General features: G+C 44.0%; 1 protein-coding gene across 1 annotated transcript in view; it reads right to left on the reverse strand.

Moving 5' to 3' along the window:
* Positions 1–26099, reverse strand: part of LOC139539529 (inaD-like protein) — a 269424-nt gene that overhangs the window by 231890 nt on the left and 11435 nt on the right. The window contains exons 7-13 of the mRNA XM_071342573.1: positions 18547–18675; positions 15602–15841; positions 15074–15176; positions 12743–12831; positions 11642–11780; positions 4821–4894; positions 3761–3817 (exon numbers count right to left, since the gene is read on the reverse strand). Coding sequence (XP_071198674.1) covers positions 3761–3817; positions 4821–4894; positions 11642–11780; positions 12743–12831; positions 15074–15176; positions 15602–15841; positions 18547–18675 — 831 coding nt within the window. The remainder of the gene's footprint in view (positions 1–3760; positions 3818–4820; positions 4895–11641; positions 11781–12742; positions 12832–15073; positions 15177–15601; positions 15842–18546; positions 18676–26099) is intronic.

Here is a 26099-nt window from a genome sequence, read left to right on the forward strand (position 1 = left end):
GAAAATAATAGAATACTTTATTATCAAATCAAATGCGCCGAATACAACAGGTGTAGACCTTACCGTGAAATGCTTACTTACAAGCCCTTAACCAACAATGCAGTTCAGGAAATAGAGTTAAGAAAATATTTACTAAATAAACAAAAGTACAATTTTATAAATTTTTTATAAAAAGTAACACAATAAAATAACAATACCGAGGCTATATACCGAGTCAGTGTGCGGGGGTAAAGGTTAGTCGAGGTAATTTGTACATGTAGGTAGGGGTAAAGTGACTATGCATAGATAATAAAAAGTGAGTAGCAGCAGTGTAAAAACTATTATAAAAACATTACAATACATTCACAGATTTCACAACACACTGTGTGCCCTCAGGCCCCTACTCCACCACTACCACACATATCCACAGTACTAAATCCATGTGTATGTGTGTGTATAGTGCGTATGTTATCGTGTGTGTGTGTGTGTGTATGCATGTGTCTATGTTTGTGTTGCTTCACAGTCCCCGCTGTTCCATAAAATGTTTGTTATATGTTTTTTAAATAAAATGTTACTACTTGCATCAGTTACCTGATGTGAAATAGAGTTCCATGTAATCATGCCTCTATGTAGTACTGTGCGCCTCCCATAGTCTGTTCTGGACTTGGGGACTGTGAAGAGGCCTCTTGTGGCATGTCTTGTGGGGTGTGCATGGGTGTCCGAGCTGTGTGCCAGTAGTTTAGACAGACAGCTCTGTGAGTTCAACATGTCAATACCTCTCATAAATACAAGTAGTGATGAAGTCAATCTCTCCTCCACTTTCAGCCAGGAGAGATTGACATGCATATTATTAATATTAGCTCTCTGTGTACATCCAAGGGCCAGCCGTGCTGCCTTGTTCTGAGCCAATTGCAATTTTCCTAAGTCCCTTTTTGTGGCACCTGACCACACGACTGAACAGTAGTCCAGGTGCGACAAAACCAGGGCCTGTAGGACCTGCCTTGTTGATAGTGTTGTTAAGAATGCAGAGCAGCGCTTTATTATGGACAGACTTCTCCCCATCTTAGCTACTGTTGTATCAATTAGCTTTGACCATGACAGTTTACAATCCAGGGTTACTCCAAGCAGTTTAGTCACCTCAACTTGCTCATTTTCCACATGATTTATTACAAGATTTAGTTGATTTTAGGGTTTAGTGAAGTTTAGGGTTTAGTGAATGATTTGTCCCAAATCAATCTGTTTATTATCTATGCATAGTCTCTTCACCCCTACCTAACTGTACAAATTACCTTGACTAACCTGTACCCCCGCACATTGACTCGGTACCAGTATCCCCTGTATATAGCCTCATTACTGTTATTTTATTGTGTTACTTTTTATTTTTACCTTAGTTTATTTGGTAAATATTTTCTTAACTCTTTCTTGAACTGCACTGTTGGTTAAGGGCTTGCAAGTAAGCATTTCACGGTAAGGTCTACACATACTGTATTCGGCGCATGTGACAAATAAAGTTTGATTTGATTTGAAATAATGCTCAAAGCCAGTGGCATGTCATTAGTAAAGATTGAACAAAGTAAGGAGCCTAGACAGCTGCCCTGGGGAATAACTGATTCTACCTGGATTATGTTGGAGAGGCTTCCATTAAAGAACATCCTCTGTGTTCTGTTAGACAGGTAACTCTTTATCCACAATATTGCAGAGGGTGTAAAGCCATTACACATACATTTTTACAGCAGCAGCCTATGCTAGCAAATTACTGATTTCATGAACCTTGTTTCTTAAGCCTATATGTTAAAGTGGGCTATTGTGAGCACTTTTCTTCAGGGATGCTTACCTGTTTTCATTGCGTTACTGGGAAGATTGTGTCAGCATTATGACAACTCCACGTCACAATGGTAGGGATTAGCTGGGCTGGGCTTGGGTCATTGATAAATCATTGTCTCAACACAGCCTTAAAATGCTGTGAAAGGATCCAGGAACCCAAATGATTTGGGTGGATCCCATCCTCCTTATAAAATGTGTTTTGTTTCCAAAAGGTATTGAAATTGTCAACAAAAGTTATACCCATTGAGCTGCAATAATCACATAGCCAGTTGTGAAGAGAAATAATCCTGCTTAAGCATTTAATGCCATGATTCAGAGAGGGCACAGGGCCAGATGGGTCTTTTGTTAGTGTCTAGCAGAGTCAATCGGCCCTTTAAAATCCAGTTTCAACTGTTCAGGGCTACCCTTCATGTCATTAAAACCCACATGTCCTTTACTCGAGCTCCGGGATAGGACATCGTTTTTGCACCAGGAACAGTCACATTAGTTACCATGGAGCTGCCCAAAATCACAGCTGGCAAGAATGACAAGGAAATCCGCCCACACCCTTGCTTCACAGAATTCAGAGAACCCTTTATGGACGGGCGAGAAGAAGGATAACTTGAGCCCATTTCTCCTGGCGCAGTCCTCCGGCAGATGGAGACGCCCCGCTCGATCCAGAGCAGGGACGGAAGGTTGGCGATATCGACTTCAAAATCATAGTAGTAGGCACTGCGGCCGGCAAGACACAGGCACACCCAGTGATGAAGGTGCAGGAAGATCCAGGACGGCCAAAATATTTGTTGTTTGCATCTAACATGCGCGAACGCCGTCCAGCCACCAGCGTTGAAAATGTAAAAGTTCCACTCTGCGTTTTCCCCAGTTTCTTACGTAAGCCGGTGACCTGTGTGATCAAGGAAGCCACCTCAAGTCTATAATCCTCGGCAAGCAAACAATTGCCACATCGGAACTCTGAGTGATCCAGTTTGTCCAGAAACAAAGCGTAGTAGATACAGCTCCTACAGCGCAGAAACCGTTGATTTATTTCTTCAGACAAAGAGGGCTCCATTGCTAAACTCATCTGGTAGCAACTTAGTTAGCTTAATGGCTAGCAGCTTATCGTCTCTGTCAAGCAGGCTTCAACCTGTCTGTTAAGCAGGATTCCGGGACAAGAAATAGCGGTCCTAGCTGTTAAAAGCTAACCGCTTTGTGGAATCCACGCAAAAACAAGTTTGGTATTCTTATTTAATGAATAATGGTTTTGTTTTAATCAAAAATAACAAACCGAGCTTATCATTAAGTACTCTACCTCAGGCAAGCAATACCTTGAGGCTTAATATTAGACATCGCGCACCAGCTGTTATTGACAAATAGACACACACCACCACCCCTCATCTTACCGGACGTAGCTGTTCTGTCCTGCCAGTGCATGGAAAACCCAGCCAACTGTACATTATCCGTATCGTAGTTCAGCCACGACTTGGCGAAACATAAGATATCACAGTTTTAATGTCCCGCTGGTAGGATAGTCTCGAACGGACCTCATCCAGTTTATTCTTACCCACTCACCAACAAATTTTCACAAGGCACACCGATCTCCAACCCCTGTACCTCCGTCTGTTCTTCACGCGAATGACGGGGATTTGGGCCTGGTCTCGGAGAAACAGTATGTCCTTTGCGTCAGACTCATTAAAGGAAAATATTTTCATCCAGTTCGAGGTGAGTAATTGCTGTTCTGATGTCCAGAAGCTCTTCTCGGTCATAAGAGACGGTAGCAGCAACATTATGTACAAAATAAGTTACAAACAATGTGAGAAAACACACAAAATAGCACAGTTGGTTAAGAGCCCATAAAACGTCAGCCATCCCCCTCCGGCTCCATTCTTTAACATCCCTGTGATAACTGGGGCGGTTCTGTCAAAGAGAACTGTGTGGCATAAGCATTAAGCTCCAATATTTGATGGTAACTGGTGGTCACCTTGGAGTAATTCTGTAGTTCAGCATCATCTTCAATAACAGGGTCCAGTTCAACCACCTGGGAGGGAAAACACACAAACAATGGTCATTATAAACTGGGTGGTTTGAGCCCTGAATGCTGATTGGCTGAACGCCGTGGTATATCAGACGGTATACCATGGGTTTGACAAAACATTTATTTTTACTGTTCTAATTACATTGGTAACCAATTTATAATAGCAATAATAGCACCTTGTGGGTTTGTGGTATATGGGCAATATACCACGGCTACGGGCTGTATCCGCGTCAAGAACAGCCCTTACATGCTGACGCGTGCATAAGCATTGCAAAATAAATGTACACATACATGTTATTCAATCATTGCACCCACACTGATCGCGCGCGTCAACGAGCATCTGCGTAGCCAGGCGCTAAAATAGAACTTGGTTCTATTTGTGACGCTTGACACGCTGCAAGTCCTGCCTCTCCCATCTCCTCATTGTATTTTAGGAGCAATCACGTGGGTGATTGAAAGATTAACTAAGGTTTACACTCCAGTCCAGTTGGTGGTGGTAATGCACCTTAAAATTGGTTGCAACCATCATATAAAATCCCAAGAAGAAGCCTGAAGGAAGAAAGATTACTAGAAAGTAGAGTAGAGGACCTTGTGCATTTCAGGTAAAATAACAACCCAATGTTTATATCCCAGGACAAATTAGTTAGCAACAGCAAGCTAGCTAGCTAAATTGACGGAAATTAATAAAGTTGGTTCAGAGTTCATTTTGATATATAAACATGTGTCCTAATCGCGTCTGGTGTGGGTGGACAAAATCAACATGCGCGTGATAGCGGGAGTGCGAGCGGTCTGGTCAGCATGTTAGCTGTGGTATATTGGCCATATACCACAACCCCTCGTGGCTTATTGCTTAATTATATAATTCCTTCCCTATGGGATGATCAAACCTTGCTTGATATCAAATCAAACTGTTACTGATTTGACATGACTGATTTCTCTGAGCTTGTCTATGGTGTGTTGGTATTCTGTCCATATGTTCATTTCCTGCTGTCAGTTAGAATCTCACCAGAACATCGTACTGTGGCCCCAGAGACTGCTCCCATTTGTCCTTCAGCTCAGACAGAGATATGTCCTCCACACCTGTAACACACAAGGACAGCGTCAATGCACATGTTAATAACTCTGGGACATGAGGAACAACACAAAACATGTTCAATTGTATGTTGAATGGAACTTCGCTGTTAAGGGCAATTCCACCACTTTACAACCTCACTTTCATCATCCCCAGCACAATACCAGCGTCAACACATGTGAAAATGGCACATTTACATTTTGTAGAAATCAGCAAAAGTTCCACAAAAAAAAACTTGTTTGAGCTAAGAAATCATTGCAGGTTTTGAAAATCATAATTTTTTACTTTTAATCCTACCTGTCACAGAGAAGCATTTTTTTAGGACCATTCTTGTTATATTTTTAACCACAGATTATAGAAACCTGCTGTTTTCACATACTCTACGTAGACACTGGTTTGTTGCTGGAGGTGATGAACATGACGTTGAAAAGTGGCAGAATTTCCCTTTAAGCTTAACTGAGTGAGAAGTCAACCCTGGGACACTGACAGGGTAACAATATTGCTGATTGTTATCCAGGAAGTAATGAGACAGACATGATTTCTGCTCCCCCACAACTGTACTGTAGGACTTTTTACAGTGAACCTGGGGGGAAATCAGCAGCAGGACATGAAGGAGGAATTATTTTACGCTGCGTGTTCATTACCAGTGTAAAGATGTAAAGAGAAACTCCTCAGAGCTAGCTCCCTTGGACTGACCACAACCACTCCCCACACACATGGAACCGTTTGAGTCCTACATGGTGTGTGTGTGTGTGTCTCTCGCTTTCTGTCAGCCCAGTGTGTAAAAACTCAAAGGCTTATGACATGAGCTCCAGTACTGTACCTGATTAATTAACATGGCTAACCCCGCACCGTTGCGCAATTCCTCTCCAACGTTTCACTGAAAAAATAGCCTAATACATGATTTTGGGATGTCAAGAAGGAAGGAACATCTGTGGGCCAGGCGGAGGACACGCACGAACACACACACACACCCCAAACTGTTGCCACAAAGTTGGAAGTGACGTAAGTGCCTTAATGTGTTCGTACCGTAGGAAGAGTAGCTGCCTTGGCAACAGCTAATGGGCATCCCTGATGAATATAATACACACACCCTAAATATTTACAATACATTTCAGTCAGTTAGCAAAGAAAAAGAGGGAAGGGAGAGAGAGAAACAAGAGAGAAAGAAAGAAAGAGAACAGCTGGACGTGGGATCCAGGGTGGACGTGGGATCCAGGGTGGACGTGGGAGCCAGGGTGGACGTGGGAGCCAGGGTGGACGTGGGATCCAGGGTGGACGTGGGATCCAGGGTGGACGTGGGAGCCAGGGTGGACGTGGGAGCCAGGGTGGACGTGGGAGCCAGGGTGGACGTGGGATCCAGGGTGGACGTGGGAGCCAGGGTGGACGTGGGAGCCAGGGTGGACGTGGGATCCAGGGTGGACGTGGGATCCAGGGTGGACGTGGGATCCAGGGTGGACGTGGGAGCCAGGGTGGACGTGGGAGCCAGGGTGGACGTGGGAGCCAGGGTGGACGTGGGAGCCAGGGTGGACGTGGGAGCCAGGGTGGACGTGGGATCCAGGGTGGACGTGGGAGCCAGGGTGGACGTGGGAGCCAGGGTGGACGTGGGATCCAGGGTGGACGTGGGATCCAGGGTGGACGTGGGATCCAGGGTGGACGTGGGAGCCAGGGTGGACGTGGGATCCAGGGTGGACGTGGGATCCAGGGTGGACGTGGGATCCAGGGTGGACGTGGGAGCCAGGGTGGACGTGGGAGCCAGGGTGGACGTGGGAGCCAGGGTGGACGTGGGAGCCAGGGTGGACGTGGGAGCCAGGGTGGACGTGGGAGCCAGGGTGGACGTGGGAGCCAGGGTGGACGTGGGAGCCAGGGTGGACGTGGGAGCCAGGGTGGACGTGGGATCCAGGGTGGACGTGGGAGCCAGGGTGGACGTGGGATCCAGGGTGGACGTGGGATCCAGGGTGGACAAGCACAATCAGACTGGTTCAAGTGTTAAGTTACTGTACTGGCACAGTAGCACTACCATAAGAGATTTTGTGTTGTGTTGTGTAATGTACTGCGAATGTCAATGGTTCAGACATGCATTGTTCTACGTGATTGACAGCTCATTGTGCCACTACACTGAACTACAGTAAAAACTAAAAAGCCCACATCAGCGCTTCAGTTAAGAATGGACTCACTCAAAACCTCCATGTGGACATCAGCCAACAGTTGTTCTGCAGTGGAATGGACTAGAATCAGTTTCTAACCTCTTCAACTTTCAATGATTCTAATACATATAACAAAGCATGTATTTGTCCCAAATGGCACCCTATTCCCTAGGGCACTACTTTGAGCCCATAGGGCTCTGTTCAAAATAAGTGCACAATACACTGAGTGTACAAAACATTAGGAACACCTTCCTAATATTGAGTTGCACTCGGGGCATGGACTCTACAAGGTGTTGAAAGTGTTCCACAGGGACGCTGGCTCATGTTGATTCCAATGCCTCCCACAGTTGTGTCAAGTTGGCTGGATGTCCTTTCGGTGGTGGACCATTCTTGATAGACACACGAAACTGTTGAGCGTGTAAAAACTCAGCAGCTTTGCGGTTCTTGACACACTCAAATCGGTGCGCCTGGCACTTACTACCATTTGGGACAGAACTCGTATATTTCTGCTTCAGGTGGTACTTCCCTAGTTATCACCTTTAAATGAGAAAAACATACATTACATGACCAACAGTATGTGGACACCTGATCGTCGAACATCTCATTACAAAATCATAACCCTCTTTTGTTCCATCCAGTAACTAGCTAACACCAGACACATATGAAAAGGGGAGACATGTACAGTGCCTTCAGAAAGTATTCATACCCCTTGACTTATTCCACATTTTGTTGTTGCAGACTGAATTTGTCACACCCATCTATAGACAATAGCCCATAATGACAAAGTCAAAACAGATTTGGGGATTTTTAGAATCACCTTTGGCAGCGATTACACCTGTGAGTCTAAGATCTTTGCACACCTGGATTGTACAATATTTGCACATTATTCTGTTTTAAACTCTTCAAGTTGGTTGTTGATCATTGCTTGACAGCCATTTTCAAGTCTTGCTATAGATTCTTAAGTCAAAACTGTAACTAGGCCATTCAGGAACATTCAATGTCATCTTGTAAGCAACTCCAGTGTATATTTGGCCTTGTGTTTTGGGTTATTGTCCTGCTGAAAGGTGAATTTGTCTCCCAGTGTCTGTTGGAAAACAGACTGAACCAGTTTTTCCTCTAGGATTTTGCCTATGCTTAGCTCTATTCTGTTTATTTTTATCCTAAAATAACTCCCTAGTCTTTGCTGATTACAAGCATGCCCCTATTATGATGCAGCCACCACCATGTTTGAACATTTTAAGAGTGGGTACTCAGTGATGTGTTTGATTGCCCCAAACATAATGCTTTGTATTCAGGACAAAAAGTAAATTTCTTTGACACATTTTTTTGCAGTATTACTTTAGTGCCTTATTGCAAACAGGATGCATGTTTTGGAATATTTTTATTCTGTACAGGCTTCCTTCTTTTCCGTCTGTCATTTAGATTAGTATTGTGGAGTAACTACAATCTTGTTGATCCATCCTCCATTGTTTTCTTCTATCACAGCTATTAAACTTGGTTTTAAAATCACGATTGGCCTCATGGTGAAATCCCTGAGTGGTTTCCTTCCTCTCCGGCAACTGAGTTAGAAAGGATGCCTGTATCTTTGTAGTGACTGGGTGTATTGATACAACATTCAAAGTGTAATTATTCTGACTGGCTGGGCCTGGCTCCCCAGTGGGTGGGTCTATGCCTAACCCATGGCTGCGCCGCTTCCCATACATTTGGGCCTAATTCCTTTATTTAAATTGACTGATTTTATTATATGAACTGTAACTCAGTAAAATTGATGAAATTGTTGCATGTTGCGCTTATATTTTTGTTCCGTATAGTTGATGATCCCTGCTGTACAGACACTGGGAGACAAATTCGCCTTTCAGCAGGACAATAACCTACAACTCAAGGCCAAATATACAGTTGCTTACCAAGAGGACATTGAATGTCCCCGAGTGGCCTAGCTACAGTTTTGACTTATATCAGCTTGAAAATCTTTGGCAAGACTTGAAAATGGCTGTCTAGAAATGATCAACAACCAACTTGACAGAGCTTGAAGAATAATGTGCAGATATTGTACAATCAAAGTGTGCAAAGCTTTTGGAGACTTACCCAGAAATACTCACAGCTGTAATCGCTGCCAAAGTTGATTCTAACATGTATTGACTCGGGGTGTGAATACTTATGTAAATCAGATTTCTGTATTTTATTTCCAATAAATTTGCAAGAATTTATAAAAGCATGTTTTCATTATGCGGTATTGTGTGTAGACAAAAAAATATGTTTAATACATTTTTTTAAATTCAGGCTGTAACACAGCAAAACATGTAAAAAGTCCAGGGGTGTGAATACTTTCTGAAGACACTGTACTAGGCCATCCAAGTACGACAAGTCAAGCAGACTGTACGTGAGGGATAACACCAGTGTGTGCGTGTGTGCATGCATGCGTGCGTGCGTGCGTGTGAAATCAGACCGCTCACTTTACAAGGTTAGCAGTCTCCAGTTAGCTCAGAGGGTGTTGTATCCCTCTCCCTAACCGGTGTAATGAAACAAAGAGTCCAGGAGAGATAAGAGTTCCACGGTGACTCAACCTCTTCTAAATCACCTCTGTCACACACTCAACTGACCAATGGCCAAGGAAGTGACCAATGCAGCAAGCCTCTGAGAAGTCACAGGAAATTAGTCCATAGATCTTTGGATGCTTTCCCCGAGACTTTTTGAAAATTACTGTATAGAGTAGTAAACAAATTTGTCATAGTAATCTTCCCCTCTGATGCTGGATGGTAATTAGAAATGGAAGGAGGGAGGTTGAACTCATTGGACTGCAGATGGCAGGAGGGAGGTTGAACTCATTGGACTGCAGATGGCAGGAGGGAAGTTGAACTCATTGGACTGCAGATGGAAGGAGGGAGGTTGAACTCATTGGACTGCAGATGGAGGGAGAGAGGTTGAACTCATTGGATTGCAGATGGAGGGAGGGAGGTTGAACTCATTGGACTGCAGATGGAGGGAGGGAGGTTGAACTCATTGGACTGCAGATGGCAGGAGGGAGGTTGAACTCATTGGACTGCAGATGGCAGGAGGGAAGTTGAACTCATTGGACTGCAGATGGCAGGAGGGAGGTTGAACTCATTGGACTGCAGATGGCAGGAGGGAGGTTGAACTCAGTGGACTGCAGATGGCAGGAGGGAGGTTGAACTCATTGGACTGCAGATGGCAGGAGGAAGGTTGAACTCATTGGACTGCAGGACAGTGGAGTATGTATCTATTAGGATGGTAGTTTAAAAGGCCTTGTCTTCGTGTCCACCTTATCATCCTGTCACAGTTACATGTACACTCCCGAGGGTTTAGGGATGTCCTTTCACTAATTACACCGGTGCACGGAACGAGTGCTAGACAGTGCACTTCCCGAGCCACCAATGTACCCTTTATGAAAGTCTGCATTTCTGAATAAATCCATTGGTCTTACAGGAAAATTCCACCAAACTGGTATTTGTTTCATTAGTCCATTGTTGATATAGTCCCAAAATGTTTTGCATGTCAGCCATCAAGTTATCAAGATATATGTAACATTCAAAATACAGAAATACAGCCGGTATGACGCAAAACGCATCCTTACATGACGCAAAATGCATCCTGACGTGACGCAAAAAGTATCCTGACGTGACGCAAAAAGCATCCTGACGTGGCGCAAAAAGCATCCTGACGTGATGCAAAAAGCATCCTGACGTGACGCAAAACGCATCCTTACGCGACGCAAAACGCATCCTTACGTGATGCAAAACTCAGCCTTACGTGATGCAAAACTCAGCCTTACGTGATGCAAAACTTAGCCTTACGTGATGCAAAACTCAGCCTTACGTGATGCAAAACGCAGCATTATGTGATGCAAACGCAGCATTATGTGATGCAAACGCAGCATTACGTGACGCAAAACGCATCCTGACGTGACGCAAAACGCATCCTGACGTGACGCAAAACGCATCCTGACGTGACGCAAAACGCATCCTGATGTAACGCAAAACGCATCCTGACATGACGCAAAACACAGCCTTATGTGACGCAAAACACAGCCTTATGTGACGTAAAACACAGCCTTATGTGACGTAAAACACAGCCTTATGTGACGCAAAACGCATCCTGACGTGACGCAAAACGCATCCTGACGTGACGCAAAACGCATCCTGACGTGACGCAAAACGCATCCTGACGTGACTCAAAACGCATCCTGACATGACGCAAAACGCATCCTGACGTGACACAAAACGCATCCTGACGTGACGCAAAACACAGCCTTATGTGATGCAAAACGCATCCTGACGTGACGCAAAACGCATCCTGACGTGACGCAAAACGCATCCTGACGTGACGCAAAACGCATCCTGACGTGACGCAAAACGCATCCTGACGTGACGCAAAACGCATCCTGATGTGACGCAAACGCATCCTGACCCGACGCAAATGCATCCTGACCCGAGGCAAAACGCATCAGTACGTGACGAAAACGAAGCCTTATGTGATGCAAAATGCAGCATTATATGATGCAAAACACATAATACCGGCTGTATTTCTGCTGTAGTAGGACTAGTGATACACACTCACAGGTAACTGGTAAAGAGTCCTAGTAGTCCTTACCTTTGTCCAGGGACCTCTCCAGTGACAGTTTGGGCGAGGCTATCTTCCTGACCAGGATGAGGTGGACCGTCTGGCCTGTCTGCTTCATCACCTCCAGAACCTCCTGGTTAGTGAAGCCCTGCAGGCTCACCCCGTCCAGCTGGCACAATGAAACAGGCCAAAATTACTTCTCACCCTTGTCCCCGTAAACTCTGACAGGGGGTTTATGACATTTTTCTATTTTAAGCAGGTAAGACAGTGAGAACACATTTTCAATAGAAACCTGACAATGAAGACCCAATGTGTCAGAGTCTCTCTCTCGCACTCTCTCTCGCGCATTTGCTCTCTCGCGCACTCTCTCGCCCACTCTCACCTCACTCGTGCACTCTCACTCTCTCTCGTGCACTCTCTCTCTCTCACTCTCTCTCGTGCTCGCGCACGCTCTCTCTCTCTCTCTCTCTCTCTCTCTCTCTCTCTCTCTCTCTCTCTCTCTCTCTCTCTCTCTCTCTCTCTCTCTCCTCTCTCTCTCTCTCTCTCTCTCTCTCTCTCTCTCTCTCTCTCTCTCTCTCTCTCTCTCTCTCTCTCTCTCTCTCTCTCTCTCTCTCTCTCTCTCTCTCTCTCTCTCTCTCTCTCTCTCTCTCTCTCTCTCTCTCTCTCTGTATCCTTTGGAATGTTTGTTTAATTCGATATTGTATTCCGATGACATTTTGCAATTACAGAACGATTTGTTTGTATTGATCAATGCCTAATTGAAGGCTCTACCCCCCTTCTGTTTTTCAACAGTGTCTGTATTTTTCTATTGTTTCCCCATGTTTGTTTGTTTGTCTGTTGGTTTTAGGTTTGTTTTGATCCACTACCAGAGGGATGTCACAAAGCATCACTCGGTTTAAGCAAGGTAATTCAAAGAAATGTTTTTAGTTTGGGTTATTTTCCTAAGCTATTCTTGAATATGGGTTGTCTCATCAATTATTCCATGCCTATTTCTAGAAAATATTCACTTATTTTAGAATATTCACTCTCTCGCATGCACTCGCACTCTCTCGCACGCACTCTCTCTCACTCGCACACACACCTTGAGGTTAATGAGGGTTGCGCTCATTAAAAGCTGATTAATGGTCTCACCTCTATGATCCTGTCATAGATCCGGATGTTTCCGCTCTGCTCAGCGGCACTCCCAGGAACCACGTTCTTCACAAACACGCCGACCGCGTCTAGGAGAGAGAGAAGGTGGGGTGTAGAAAGTGAGACAGACGGAAGGAAAGAATGAGAGAGCAGAGAGAGAGACCAAGGAGAGGGGAATAGAGAGACAAGACACCATCAAAACAATACATCTCAAACAGTGTCAACAATACTGGATCGGAGTACTAATAGGGGCTAGGGGACTAGGATTAGGGGCCTGGGTTAGGGTAAGAGGCTAGGGGACTAGGATTAGGGGCCTGGGTTATTTATTTATTTTATTTCACCTTTATTTAACCAGGTAGGCAAGTTGAGAACAAGTTCTCATTTACAATTGCGACCTGGCCAAGATAAAGCAAAGCAGTTCGACACATATAACAACACAGAGTTACACATGGAGTAAAACAAACATACAGTCAATAATACAGTAGAAAAGATAAGTATATACAATGTGAGCAAATGAGGTGAGATAAGGGAAGTAAAGGCAAAAAAAAGGCCATGGTGGCGAAGTAAATACAATATAGCAAGTAAAACTCTGGAATGGTAGATTTGCAGTGGAAGAATGTGCAAAGTTGTTTGGGCTAAATTATAGATGGGCTATGTACAGGTGCAGTAATCTGTGAGCTGCTCTGACAGCTGGTGCTTAAAGCTAGTGAGGGAGACAAGTGTTTCCAGTTTCAGAGATTTTTGTAGTTCATTCCAGTCATTGGCAGCAGAGAACTGGAAGGAGAGGCGGCCAAAGGAAGAATTGATTTTGGGGGTGACCAGAGAGATATACCTGCTGGAGCGCGTGCTACAGGTGGGTGCTGCTATGGTGACCAGCGAGCTGAGATAAGGGGGGACTTTACCTAGCAGGGTCTTGTAGATGACCTGGAGCCAGTGGGTTTGGCGACGAGTATGAAGCGAGGGCCAGCCAACAAGAGCGTACAGGTCGCAGTGGTGGGTAGTATATGGGGCTTTGGTGACAAAACGGATGGCACTGTGGTAGACTGCATCCAATTTATTGAGTAGGGTATTGGAGGCTATTTTGTAAATGACATCGCCGAAGTCGAGGATCAGTAGGATGGTCAGTTTTACAAGGGTATGTTTGGCAGCATGAGTGAAGGATGCTTTGTTGTGAAATAGGAAGCCAATTCTAGATTTAACTTTGGATTGGAGATGTTTGATGTGAGTCTGGAAGGAGAGTTTACAGTCTAACCAGACACCTAGGTATTTGTAGTTGTCCACAAATTCTAAGTCAGAACCGTCCAGAGTAGTGATGTTGGACGGGCGGGCAGGTGCAGGTGCGGGCAGCGATCGGTTGAAGAGCATGCATTTAGTTTTACTTGTATTTAAGAGCAATTGGAGGCCACGGAAGGAAAGTTGTATGGCATTGAAGCTCGTCTGGAGGGTTGTTAACACAGTGTCCAAAGAAGGGCCAGAAGTATACAGAATGGTGTCGTCTGCGTAGAGGTGGATCAGAGACTCACCAGCAGCAAGAGCGACATCATTGATGTATACAGAGAAGAGAGTCGGTCCAAGAATTGAACCCTGTGGCACCCCCATAGAGACTGCCAGAGGACCGGACAACAGGCCCTCCGATTTGACACACTGAACTCTATCAGAGAAGTAGTTGGTGAACCAGGCGAGGCATTCATTTGAGAAACCAAGGCTATCGAGTCTGCCGATGAGGATGTGGTGATTGACAGAGTCGAAAAGCCTTGGCCAGGTCAATGAATACGGCTGCACAGTATTGTTTCTTATCGATGGCGGTTAGGATATCGTTTAGGACCTTGAGCGTGACTGAGGTGCACCCATGACCAGCTCTGAAACCAGATTGCATAGCGGAGAAGGTATGGTGGGATTCGAAATGGTCGGTAATCTGTTTGTTGACTTGGCTTTCGAAGACCTTAGAAAGGCAGGGTAGGATAGATATAGGTCTTTAGCAGTTTGGGTCAAGAGTGTCCCCCCCTTTGAAGAGGGGGATGACTGCAGCTGCTTTCCAATCTTTGGGAATCTCAGACGACACAAAAGAGAGGTTGAACAGGCTAGTAATAGGGGTTGCAACAATTTCGGCAGATCATTTTAGAAAGAAAGGGTCCAGATTGTCTAGCCTGGCTGATTTGTAGGGGTCCAGATTTTGCAGATTTTGCAGTTAAGGGTCAGAGAGGTAGGATTAGGGACCTGGGTTCAGGGTAAGGGGCTAGGGGACTAGAATTAGGGGCCTGGGTTCGGGACCTGGGTTAAGGGTAAAGGCTAAGGAGCCAGGAGTTGACATGGTATTGGGCATCGGCCTACCTTCGCAGGTTAAGGAGTTGTATTCGATGATGGTGATCCCCAGGCTCTGGCCCTCCTTCTTCCTCAGAGGCACTTCATGGATCTCATAACCCTCCAGGTTGGGCTGGAAAACCATAGAGATATGCTGTACATGTAAATTCCCAATCTGGCCCTCAACCATCACGGTCACCTAATAATCCCCAGTTTACAATTGGCTCATTCATCCCCCTCCTCTCCCCTGTAACTATTCCCCAGGTCGTTGCTGCAAATGAGAACGTGTTCTCAGTCAACTTACCTGGTAAAATAACGGTAAATAAAAAATAAATAATAATAACATGTACTGACGTTCTAATGTCACGGACATATTCACCACAATATGTAGGGCAGTCGAGGGGCAGGGGTCACAGGAGGAGGTGTGTGCATGTCTAGGTTTGTGTGTGTGTGTGTGTATGTGTGTGTGTGTGTGTGTGTGTGTGTGTGTGTGTGTGTGTGTGTGTGTGTGTGTGTGTGTGTGTGTGTGTGTGTTCCCCATCCTCCTGTCTCACTCACCGTCCTGCTGACCCTGCTCTGGGGTTCGACTCCAGCGGGTAAGGCAGAGACGGGGCTGGTGGCGGGCGGGGGAGGGGGTGGCGGGGAGGTGGCGTGCTGTCCCGAGGGGTCACGGGCGATGAGCATGCGCACGTGGCTCCCGCAGCCCTGCAGCACCTTGACCACCTGGTCGCTGGTCAGGCCACCTGTGGGGGTCTCACCAATACGCAGGATGTGGTCACCTGTACGCAGGCGCCCATCCTATAGGGGGGAGAGAGGTGGATGGAAAGAAAAAGAAAGAAGACAATGTTAACATTTGTACAAACTGGAAATATGAATAATACACCATGCATTATAGTTAGGTTCAGGGCCTAGCAATAACAGCAACCTACATGTATTTCACCAATTGTTACAGAATGGTATTATATGCCAGTGGCGTAAAGTACTTAAGTAAAAATATGTTAAAGTACTACGTAAGTCGTTTTTTTTACTTTACTATTTATATTTTTGACAACTTTTACTTCACTACATTCCTAAACAAAATAATGTACTTTTTACTCCTTACATTTTCTCTGGCATACAAAAGTACTTAGCAGGACAGGAAAATGGTCCAATACACACACATCAGGAGAACATCCCTGGTCATCCCTACTGCCTCTGATCTGGCAGACTCACTAAACACAAATGCTTCATTTGTAAATGATGTCTGAGTGTTGGAGTGTACCCCTGGCTATCCGTAATTAGACTTTTACTCAAGTAGTATTTTACTGGGTGACTTTTACTTTTACTTGAGTAAAAGTAAAGATACCTTAATAGAAAATTACTCAGGTATGACAATTGGGTACTTTTTCCACCACTGTTGGTTGCTAGTACATGAAAGAACTACCCCAAAAAATCTGCTCATATTCAACATTTCGCTTAGTTGGACCATTTGATCATTTCAGCCAATGTGGTCCAACGCATTTTACATCCCACTTGAACAGGCTAGTCCCACCCTGGTCTGGGCCTGGCCCCGCGGTACTAAGCTAGGAAATGTATTCACCGACTCGCAGGTCAAGCAGAATAAACTCAGCGAGGGAAAAAGAGGAAAAAGTCAAAAGAGAGGGGAGAACAGCATCCTTTGTGGAAAGAGGGATGAAAAGTGTTTGATGCATAACCGTGGTGCAGGAAATCTCCCCAACTTCTCTCCCTGGGTCTGTGCACAGGACAACGGGGGCGCATTGAAGCCAGCCCTGGCCATTAAACATTGAAATGGGAAACGCCAGGGTCTAACAAAGCCCCAATTTTGACAGCTTTTTTGGAGCATAAGATCTAGTGATGTGTGAAATGCTGCACTGTGCCTTTTGAACAAGCAGGGTTTTGTTGCCCAGCCTGGGCTCTCTTGGACATTCACAGAGAGAGAGAGGAGAGGAGAGCAGAGGAGAGCAGAGGAGAGCAGAGGAGAGGAGAGGAGAGGAGAGGAGAGGAGAGGAGAGGAGAGGAGAGGAGAGGAGAGGAGAGGAGAGGAGGAGAGGGAGGGAGGGTGTGGTAGACAGAGTGAGAGAGAGAGTGAAAAGGAAAGGAGGGAGGGGTAGAGAGCGAGAGAGAGAAAGAAAAAGAGAGGAGTGGTGCAAAGCGGTTTCAGAAACAAGGGACAAGGTTTTTTAAATCCAGATCCCTCTTGGATAACACTTTCTTATAAAAGGTTATAACCGACAGACAGTTTTTTTTTACAAATCAAATGACATGTTCCCATGTTAACTCGCTGAATAACTGAATACACCCCAAGCTCACAAAATGAAGGACAAAAGAAAAGCGTTGAGTGGGAAAAGAAAAGAAAGGGTCTGCTTGTAAATGAGCATCGGCTGTGTCAGCGACTTCTGCGAATAAACCTTTCGTGAACATCTCTGTAATTGCGAACAGAAAAGCGGTCCTTCGAGCAGGACGCAGGCCTAGCGTGCTCTGTGTAGCCAGGATGTAATCTCCTTACAAGGTAACTGAGCCCTTTGTGGGACACGCTCAGCATTAATTCAGCTAAACTGGTGGTTACTATTCATAGGGGATGACCGGTCTGTTACCAAAGGATCAGGAGGAAGAGAGAGAAGGAAGCCCTGAGTATGTAATGGTTTAGTAGGCCTACTGCGGAGAACTGTTGTGCAATGGAAAAAGGTCACAGCCAATATCTTAATCGTCTTGTCAAATTATCTTAATTTAATATCTTAAAATGAAGAATGAAGATGATCTGGCCTCCACAATCCCCCAACCTCAATCAAATATATATTATATGTTTTAATAATACCATCTTGAGACGAACTAAGAATTAAATAAAAGCTAGACAGTCAGGCAGAATCAGGCATTCAGGGCACATGGCCATTGATTGTTACAATGTTTGAGCAGAGGAACACAGTATTAGCCATGGCAAAATGCATAGAATTGCAGAAAATGTGCTTTAAAACTGACAAATAGTCTCAGTTCCATGATAAACTATAGATAATTGCTGGAAATGAGCTTCAAAATTGCTAAATTGTCTCTCAGCTATAAATAATTAAATAAATAAATACATTTGCAGAAAATGTGATTTACAACAGCAACATTTTCTCTACGCCACCAAGATAGTCTGTTACCTTTCTAGGCAATAGACCATGTTAGAGTTTACACTTCCTCTTCCAATGAACTGTGGTAGACTCTGGTTCCAAATCTATTCATTTTAAAATGTTGATTACTTCTACTTGCCATTATCATTCACCTGATAAGACGTGATAATTTTTTTCCTAACATACGATGGGGGTCCTTGGGTCGTCAGTTTGCCGGAGCATGGGTCCCTGGTCAAGAAAAGTTTGAAAACCCCTGTCTTATTGGACCAGTTCAGATTAGACCGTTTTCTTCTGTTTAGTGCCTAATGACCACATCCCAGGTACCAGTCTTAGCAGACTGCTTTGTCTGTTAGCTTTGATTGTTTAGAGTGTATGTAATGTCCAGTATTGTACCTTGTCAGCCACACTGTTTGGAACCAGAGTCCTCACCACCACCCCAGTAGCCTTGCCTCCAACAATCCCAAAGCCCAGGCCCGAGCCGTCGTTCAGCAGCTCCATCTCCTCCATGTGGCCCCACTGCTCCTGGACGCTCCATAGAGGAAGAGAAGGAGATAAAGAGAAGACAGCGTGAATGATTGGTGGATATAACCCAATATATAGCCTAAGGAGGGCCGTGATTGGTACAATAAAGAAGCAGTGATTAAAGGCTACTGGTTCAGTTTAAGGATAAAACACAGATGTAAGTATTACAGATTTTTTCAGGTAAAAATATCAGGTAATCCCGATTAAATCAGGGGGAAATCACATCTCCAATGACAATGCATACATTTGTGCATACATGTAGGATGGTACAGCAGGTCCACTGACACACCAAAAATTCACTAGAAGCAGCTCTGAACATTTAGTCTGGTCCCTGCCAGAGTCAAGCCTTATTAACTTAACCATGGTGTCTAACTGCACATGGCTGTGGAGTATTATCAGACCAACTTTTAATGGTTTTCACTAAACGTTTGAAATACAAACGAGCAGCAGAGGCTGATTAATGTCCAGGTCAGGGAATCCCTTGTGTCCTGTTGTCTAGCCCCTGTTACTACCTCTTTGATCTCTCTCTCTCACACACACACACACACACACACACACACACACACACACACACACACACACACACACACACACACACACACACACACACACACACACACACACACACACACACACACACACACACACACACACACACACACACACACACACACACACACACACACACACACACCAGCCTAATCACGACAACGTCTCCTCCTAGGCTCTTTATTAACCAACTAGCAGGCTGCAATCACAGCAGCTCTTTTTCTTATTACACAGCGTTATCTGATAGTTAACGTCCTGTGCAGTTTGCTCTCTATCTAATGAAACCTTACTGTGGTGTCTTACGTACTGCAGCCCCTGGGGAGACAACACTTTTCTACCCCTTCTGCTCACTGCTTATCCCGTCTACAGAAATGACTAAGAGCCATTTCCCCAGATAAGAAGTGGAGCTTCACAGTCAGTAACACAGATGTTTGTTTTTTTGTCGAGGGCTGGTTTTCGTCTATAGCTTTCAGGCCAAATGAACAAGTGTTGCCTGTTTCCTTACAAGTGGAGATGTAAGCAGGCTTGGTTTAGTTCAATAAGCAATTTCGTGAAACAACAGATTCCATTAAACTTGTTAGACAATTTGTACGGTCTGTGTGAAGATGTCTTACTCTGAAAATAAGACACGTTCTTGATTTTTTCCAACTTACGGGCGATTCACAATATACTGTATATCAACAACAACAACACAGTTCTCTAAAAAGGCTTTGTTGCACAATTAATGGTCAATACACCGCATTTCAACCAGTCAGGAATAACCTAATGAATTTAGGCCTTGTAAAATGATACCAAGGCTAAATATAAGCCTTCCACAACCATAATACCCACTAATAATTGTATTAAATTTACCATAATAGTTTAACCTGCTGTTTTGAAATAATTACTAATCTGGCGTTCAAGTCTGTCTGTGAAAATGTATTTTTTGACACAAATTTAACCAGAACCATGCACATTCACTAATAATGATCAACTTCTGGTAGCACGCATTATAGAAAATTAACACAGGTCTCATAAACAATCTCTCAAGTACAAGCCCATGTGCTACTTAGTAGCCAGCTAATCTTTGTATTTAAGGTCTAGACAACTCGGATCTATTTGCTTTCTAACAAGGTAGAACTTATGAATAGACCCTCCTGTCCGTCTCCAACTGTTAGAACAACATGGCCTGTCCACATGTTGAAATCAAGTGGCCTACCTGGATAAGAAGACGCTTATTTTTCAGAATGAGAATGAGTTGCCAATTCCTTATAGAAATTAGTATTTTTACAGTCATTGCACATTTATAAACACACCTTAGACAGCTAGCACATAACAGCAGGAGACTAAAATGTTGTTAGCAGTACTTGGTACCGCAATGCCATGGGCGGCAAACACATTTTCCACAATCATGTTAATTGATACTCCCGTTTTAGTAGGGTTTGCTCTGTTCTAAATTTTGGGAGTTGATACTTAAAACGTTATCGTTGGAAGGGGAATAGATCGATTCTGTTGGAACCAAACCTCAAATGCAAAGAGCGAGTTGAAATTGCTTGTTGTCAGAGAGGAAGACGTCTTTCGTCTTTGTTGTTGTGAGTGGGAGGGGCTTGGTGTCTGTGCGAGTGGGAAGGTACACAGTGCACATAGCACAGGAGGAGGGGCTTGGTGTCTGTGTGCGAGAGGGAAGGTACACAGTGCACACAGCACTGAAGGGGGAGAAGACGAGGACAATAAGACAAAACACTCATTAAAAAAATACAAAAAATTGATTCTTGCGAAATAAAAATGTGGAACATTGCAGTAAATCATACATTTTAATTAATTGAATTTATTCTATATAAAAATCGCCCAGCCCTACTGAAAACTCAACATCTAGATGTGAAGAGAGAGTCTACTTGCTGGTTTTACAGTATTCAAAAAGACATTCTGTGGCTTAGGCTAATTCATTTTAGCACCGAAATATGGTATGTTTATATACTACTGTGTTAACTTGACAATGGAACAGAGTCTGAATTATCATAAAACAGAATTATGATTGTCAGGACAGTAAATATTCACTAGACATCATGAGATTGAATTAAACACACTTAATTAAAGGAACTAAATACTAAACATATTAGAGATATTCTCAACCGCACATACAAAACATTATCCTGATTGCAAGGTTTGGCCTAAAATTGCATGTCCTTCCATATTGACAGTTCTGCCCCATGAGACGTTACAGAATTATTAGACAAACAGAGAGTGTGGGTTAATGACAGTTTTAATGAGAAAGCCATAATGGGAACGTGGATTCCAGGCACTCTGTTTCAGGGAGAAAATAAAAAAACTGTTCTACTGTGAACCTGGGACAACATGGCATCTAGATCATTCATCTTGGAGTAGGAGTGCTGATCTAGGATCAGATCAGCCTTGTTGATATAATACTATTTATCTTGACTTAAAAGGCTAAACTCATCCTAGATCAGCACTCCTACTCAGTGTAGAAAGGGATAACGTCAGACTTGTTTTAAAATGTTTCAAGGAACTTAGGGTTCAAGATAACGGCAACAACCTCTAGAAGCCATGTTCGGTGAGAATGACAGGTATGAGGTCAGGTGGGTGTATGAGAGCGAGCAACGCACCAGAGAAACAGACTGTACAATCTGCCATTTCAGGCACGGAAGGGAACGAATCCCTGAAGCCAACCTAACTCAATATTTTCTCAGCTTTTCACAATTAGAGAGACGGTTTGGATGGGCAGGGGAGCTTGTTTAAAGGGGAGAGTAGGGATTAGGAACATTTGTTTTTAAGGGGAAGAATCAGTTAATGGGTATTGGGGTTGAGAGGGGCAGGACGACATCTTTGATTGACATGCGACTCATCATGCGGAGTTCAGGTTGCCTGTGCAGTTCCTCGAGAGGAAAGAGGAGATCATGACAGGGTCCTGTACAGACGGAAAACAATGACAGAATAAACACGCAATAAACAGGATCGCGGCAGAGCGATTTGACTTTTGCTATACAGTACCAGTCAAAAGGTTAGACACACCTACTCATTCAAAGGTTTTTGTTTATTTTTACATTGTAGAATAATAGTGAACACATCAACACTATGAAATACCACATATAACATATAATATATATGTTAAGTTTTGAGGGAGCGTGCAATTGGCATGCTGACTGCAGGAATGTCCACCAGAGCTGTTCGCAGATAATTTAATGTTAATTTCTCTACAATAAGCCACCTCAAATGTTGTTGTAGAGAATTTGGCAGTACGTTCAACCGGCCTCACAACTGCAGACCACATGTATGGCGTCATGTGGATAAGAAGTTTGCTGAAGTGAACGTTGTGAACAGAGTGCCCCATGTTGGCGTTGGGGTTATGGTGTGGGCATGCATAAGCTACGGACAACGAACACATTGCATTTTATCAATGGCAATTTGACTGCACAGAGATACCGTGATGAGTTCCTGAGGCCCATTGTTGTGGCATTCATCCGCTGCCATCACCTCATGTTTCAGCATGATAATGCACAGCCTCATGTCATAAGGATCTGTACACAATCCCTGGAAGCTGAAAATGTCCCAGTTTGTCCATGGCCTGCATACTCACCAGACATGTCACCCATTGAGCATGTTTGGGATGCTCTGGATCGACATGTACAACAGAGTTTTCCAGTTCCTGCCAATATCCAGCAACTTCACACAGCCATTGAAGAGGAGTGGAACAAGGTTCCACCAGCCACAATCAATAGCCTGATCAAATCTATGCAAAGGAGATGTGTTGCGCTGCATTAGGAAAATGGTGGTCACACACTGGTTTTCTGATCCACGCCCGTATCTTGTTTTAAGGTATCTGTGACCAACAGATGCTTATCTGTATTCCCAGTCATGTGAAATTCATAGATTTGGGCCTAATGAATTTATTTCAATTGCCTGATTTCCTCATAAACTGTAAATCAGTAAAATCTTTGAAAATTAATCATGTTGCATTAATATTTTTGTTCAGTAAATGTAATTTATATGGGCTTTTCAGGAGTTGGTTATTCCCACATTTTCAGTATTTATTGTCAGGTTTTTCTGACAAATCAGAATGGAGAGAGCTAATAGAGGGAGTGGTGCCAAGCTGACACTTAAACATTTTAATAAAGAGACTCAGCGCCGGCATCTGGGTTTTTGTAGAAGCTTGGCTCGGGTGACAGATAGTTAGGCCGGGGAAAACGGCAATAAAAATCAAATCCAGACATCAGTCTTTTTTTAAGCCAGCGTTCCATTAAACAACCTCAAGGGAAACAGCACATGAATAAAACACAAGGCAAAAGCAAGGCCCAGGCTTGATACAATGCAGGATATGGCCTAGATCCAAACAGGATTAAAAACAACAGGAATAGTGAAATAGCACACGATAATGACCCAGAAATAGGCACTACATTATCATAATGGCTGGAACTAGGCAGCCTAACTTGTCTGTGTCGTATCCTTTGCATTAAACTAAGATTTGGGCGTCTGACACTCGTTTCTCATATTTTTCCCCCCCAAAAAGTTTTTTTCAGGAGGGATTTCTGAAGGATTTTCTTTGGGGTTATTTAATTAAACTTGTGGCGGGTGGAGCTGGTTCTGTTTGTTGTTGGAGCTCCAGGTTAATCATGTCGATCACCCCAGTGTTGATCTATCCCAGTCTCGTTTTCATCCGCTCACGTTTATTTTCCGTCCGTAAGAAAACAGAGGGATCAGCCAGTCTGTGTTGCTTTTCATTCTACTACTCCCTTTACTTGTCAGTTCTGATGTAAATTACCACCCATTTTAGCCTATTGAGTTGAATGGTAATTATGCTTTGTTAATAACCACTACTCTTTGCTTAAGTATGGGTCACCCTACACTGAATAACCATAATACATTTAAACCTCATTTAATTGTTTGAATGAAAAATGGATCCACTAAAAACAGAGCTTGTTATAGTCGTAGAGTTTCAAGATTAACATTGCTGAAAAGTGTTAGGTTAAGTATTGCATTTTGTCAGATTGTAGGCCTAATGATTGCAATAGCTGAGGTGCATGAAAATGGCAGCTCCATGCACTTACCACTAATTCCTTGTTTAGCTAAGTTTGCTGTATTGTACATTGCTCTCCGTTACTCTTTTTTGGTATGGTCATTAGCAGAGTATACATGAAACCAACTTTAGTTTCAAGACGCCAGCAAGTTAAAAAAACGAAAAAGTAGATTGTGTTGATATATTGGCACATTGAACCATATCGCTCACCGTAGTTTTAAAAACAACAGCAAATCTGTGATCTAGGTCTACATTTTTTTCCATTACGTGTTCTAACGCTCTCTGCTTTCATCTCCTTGACTTCCATGTCATGTCTACATTGATTAAAGCAGTGTACAGCGACTTTACTTTACTGACTTTATTGTCCCCATGGGGAAATTTTGTTGCAGTGTCATGTACACGTTTAAAGTGGCATTTAAATACAAAACAAATTGACAATACAACTTTCATAACAGTTACATACCAATAAAAAGAGACTAGCCTGCTGATCTTACTGGGTGGATAGGAACATTAGCCCGAGCTATTTAGGAGGGATATCACACCTGGCACAAATTATTGTCTAGTTCTGTTTTTCCTGCCGCGGGGTGCCCTATACCTGCACCCAGATTGGAGTGGTTCAAAGTCCGGGTACAGGGGGTGGCTTGGGTCTAAAATGATTTTGTGACCCTTGTGGAGGGCCCTGACCTTAAAGATCTCATCCAGGCCTGTCTGTTTGACTCCAAGTACCTTGCTTGCTGTGGTGATAATCCTTCTAAGCATATTTATCTGGTTGACAGTGGCATTGCCAAACCAACAAACAATACAAAAAGTTTAAATACTCAAGAGAGTCAGTATAGTACAGTCAACATTAAAAGATCCCACCATTTTGAGAAAGCAGTCTCTGTTGACTCTTTTTGTAGATCAGGTCTGTACATTTACTCCACTGAAACTTACTGTCCAAGAGGACACCCAGATATGTGTATTCCTCTACAATCTCTATGTTCTGACCTCTGATAGACGTTGCAGAAGTAGGTGTTGTACGCTTCCTGAAGTCTATGAACATCTCTTTGGTCTTGTTGGTATTGAGGACCAAGTGTGATTCCTCACACCACTCTACCAAGTCATTTAGGACCGGGCCATGGTGTTCCTCGTCATCATGCAACAGAGTCTGTGTTGGTGGTGGAGTGGGGACTAAACACATCCCTGAGGAGAGCCTGTGTTGGTGGTGGAGTGGGGACTAAACACATCCCTGAGGAGAGCCTGTGTTTGTGGTGGAGTGGGGACTAAACACATCACTGAGGAGAGCCTGTGTTGGTGGTGGAGTGGGGACTAAACACATCACTGAGGAGAGCCTGTGTTGGTGGTGGAGTGGGGACTAAACACATCACTGAGGAGAGCCTGTGTTGGTGGTGGAGTGGGGACTAAACACATCACTGAGGAGAGCCTGTGTTGGTGGTGGAGTGGGGACTAAACACATCACTGAGGAGAGCCTGTGTTGGTGGTGGAGTGGGTACTAAACGTCTCTGTGCCAGAATGTAAGGCTGGATTGTGTTGAAGGTAGAAGAAAAGTCAAACAACAAAACCCTGACATGGGATTTGGCTCCCTCCAGATGTCTATAGACCATGTTGAGGAGAGTAAGAATGGCATCATCAACTCCTCTGCTGGGCTGATAGGAAAACTGAAACGGGTCGAGGAGCTTCTGGGTGTTGCTGAGAACATGAGTTTTCATCATTTTCTCAAGGCATTTTCTCAAGGATGTCAAGGCGACAGGGCGGTAGTCATTCAGCACAGAGGGATTAGAAGCTTTAGGAATGGGTATAATTATTGAGTTTTACCACAATACTGGCACGTGTTGCTGGTCGAGTGAGGATTGGAAAATGTCTG

Source organism: Salvelinus alpinus, chromosome 15 (genome assembly GCF_045679555.1).
Source record: "Salvelinus alpinus chromosome 15, SLU_Salpinus.1, whole genome shotgun sequence".
In the NCBI taxonomy this organism is placed as follows: domain Eukaryota; kingdom Metazoa; phylum Chordata; class Actinopteri; order Salmoniformes; family Salmonidae; genus Salvelinus; species Salvelinus alpinus.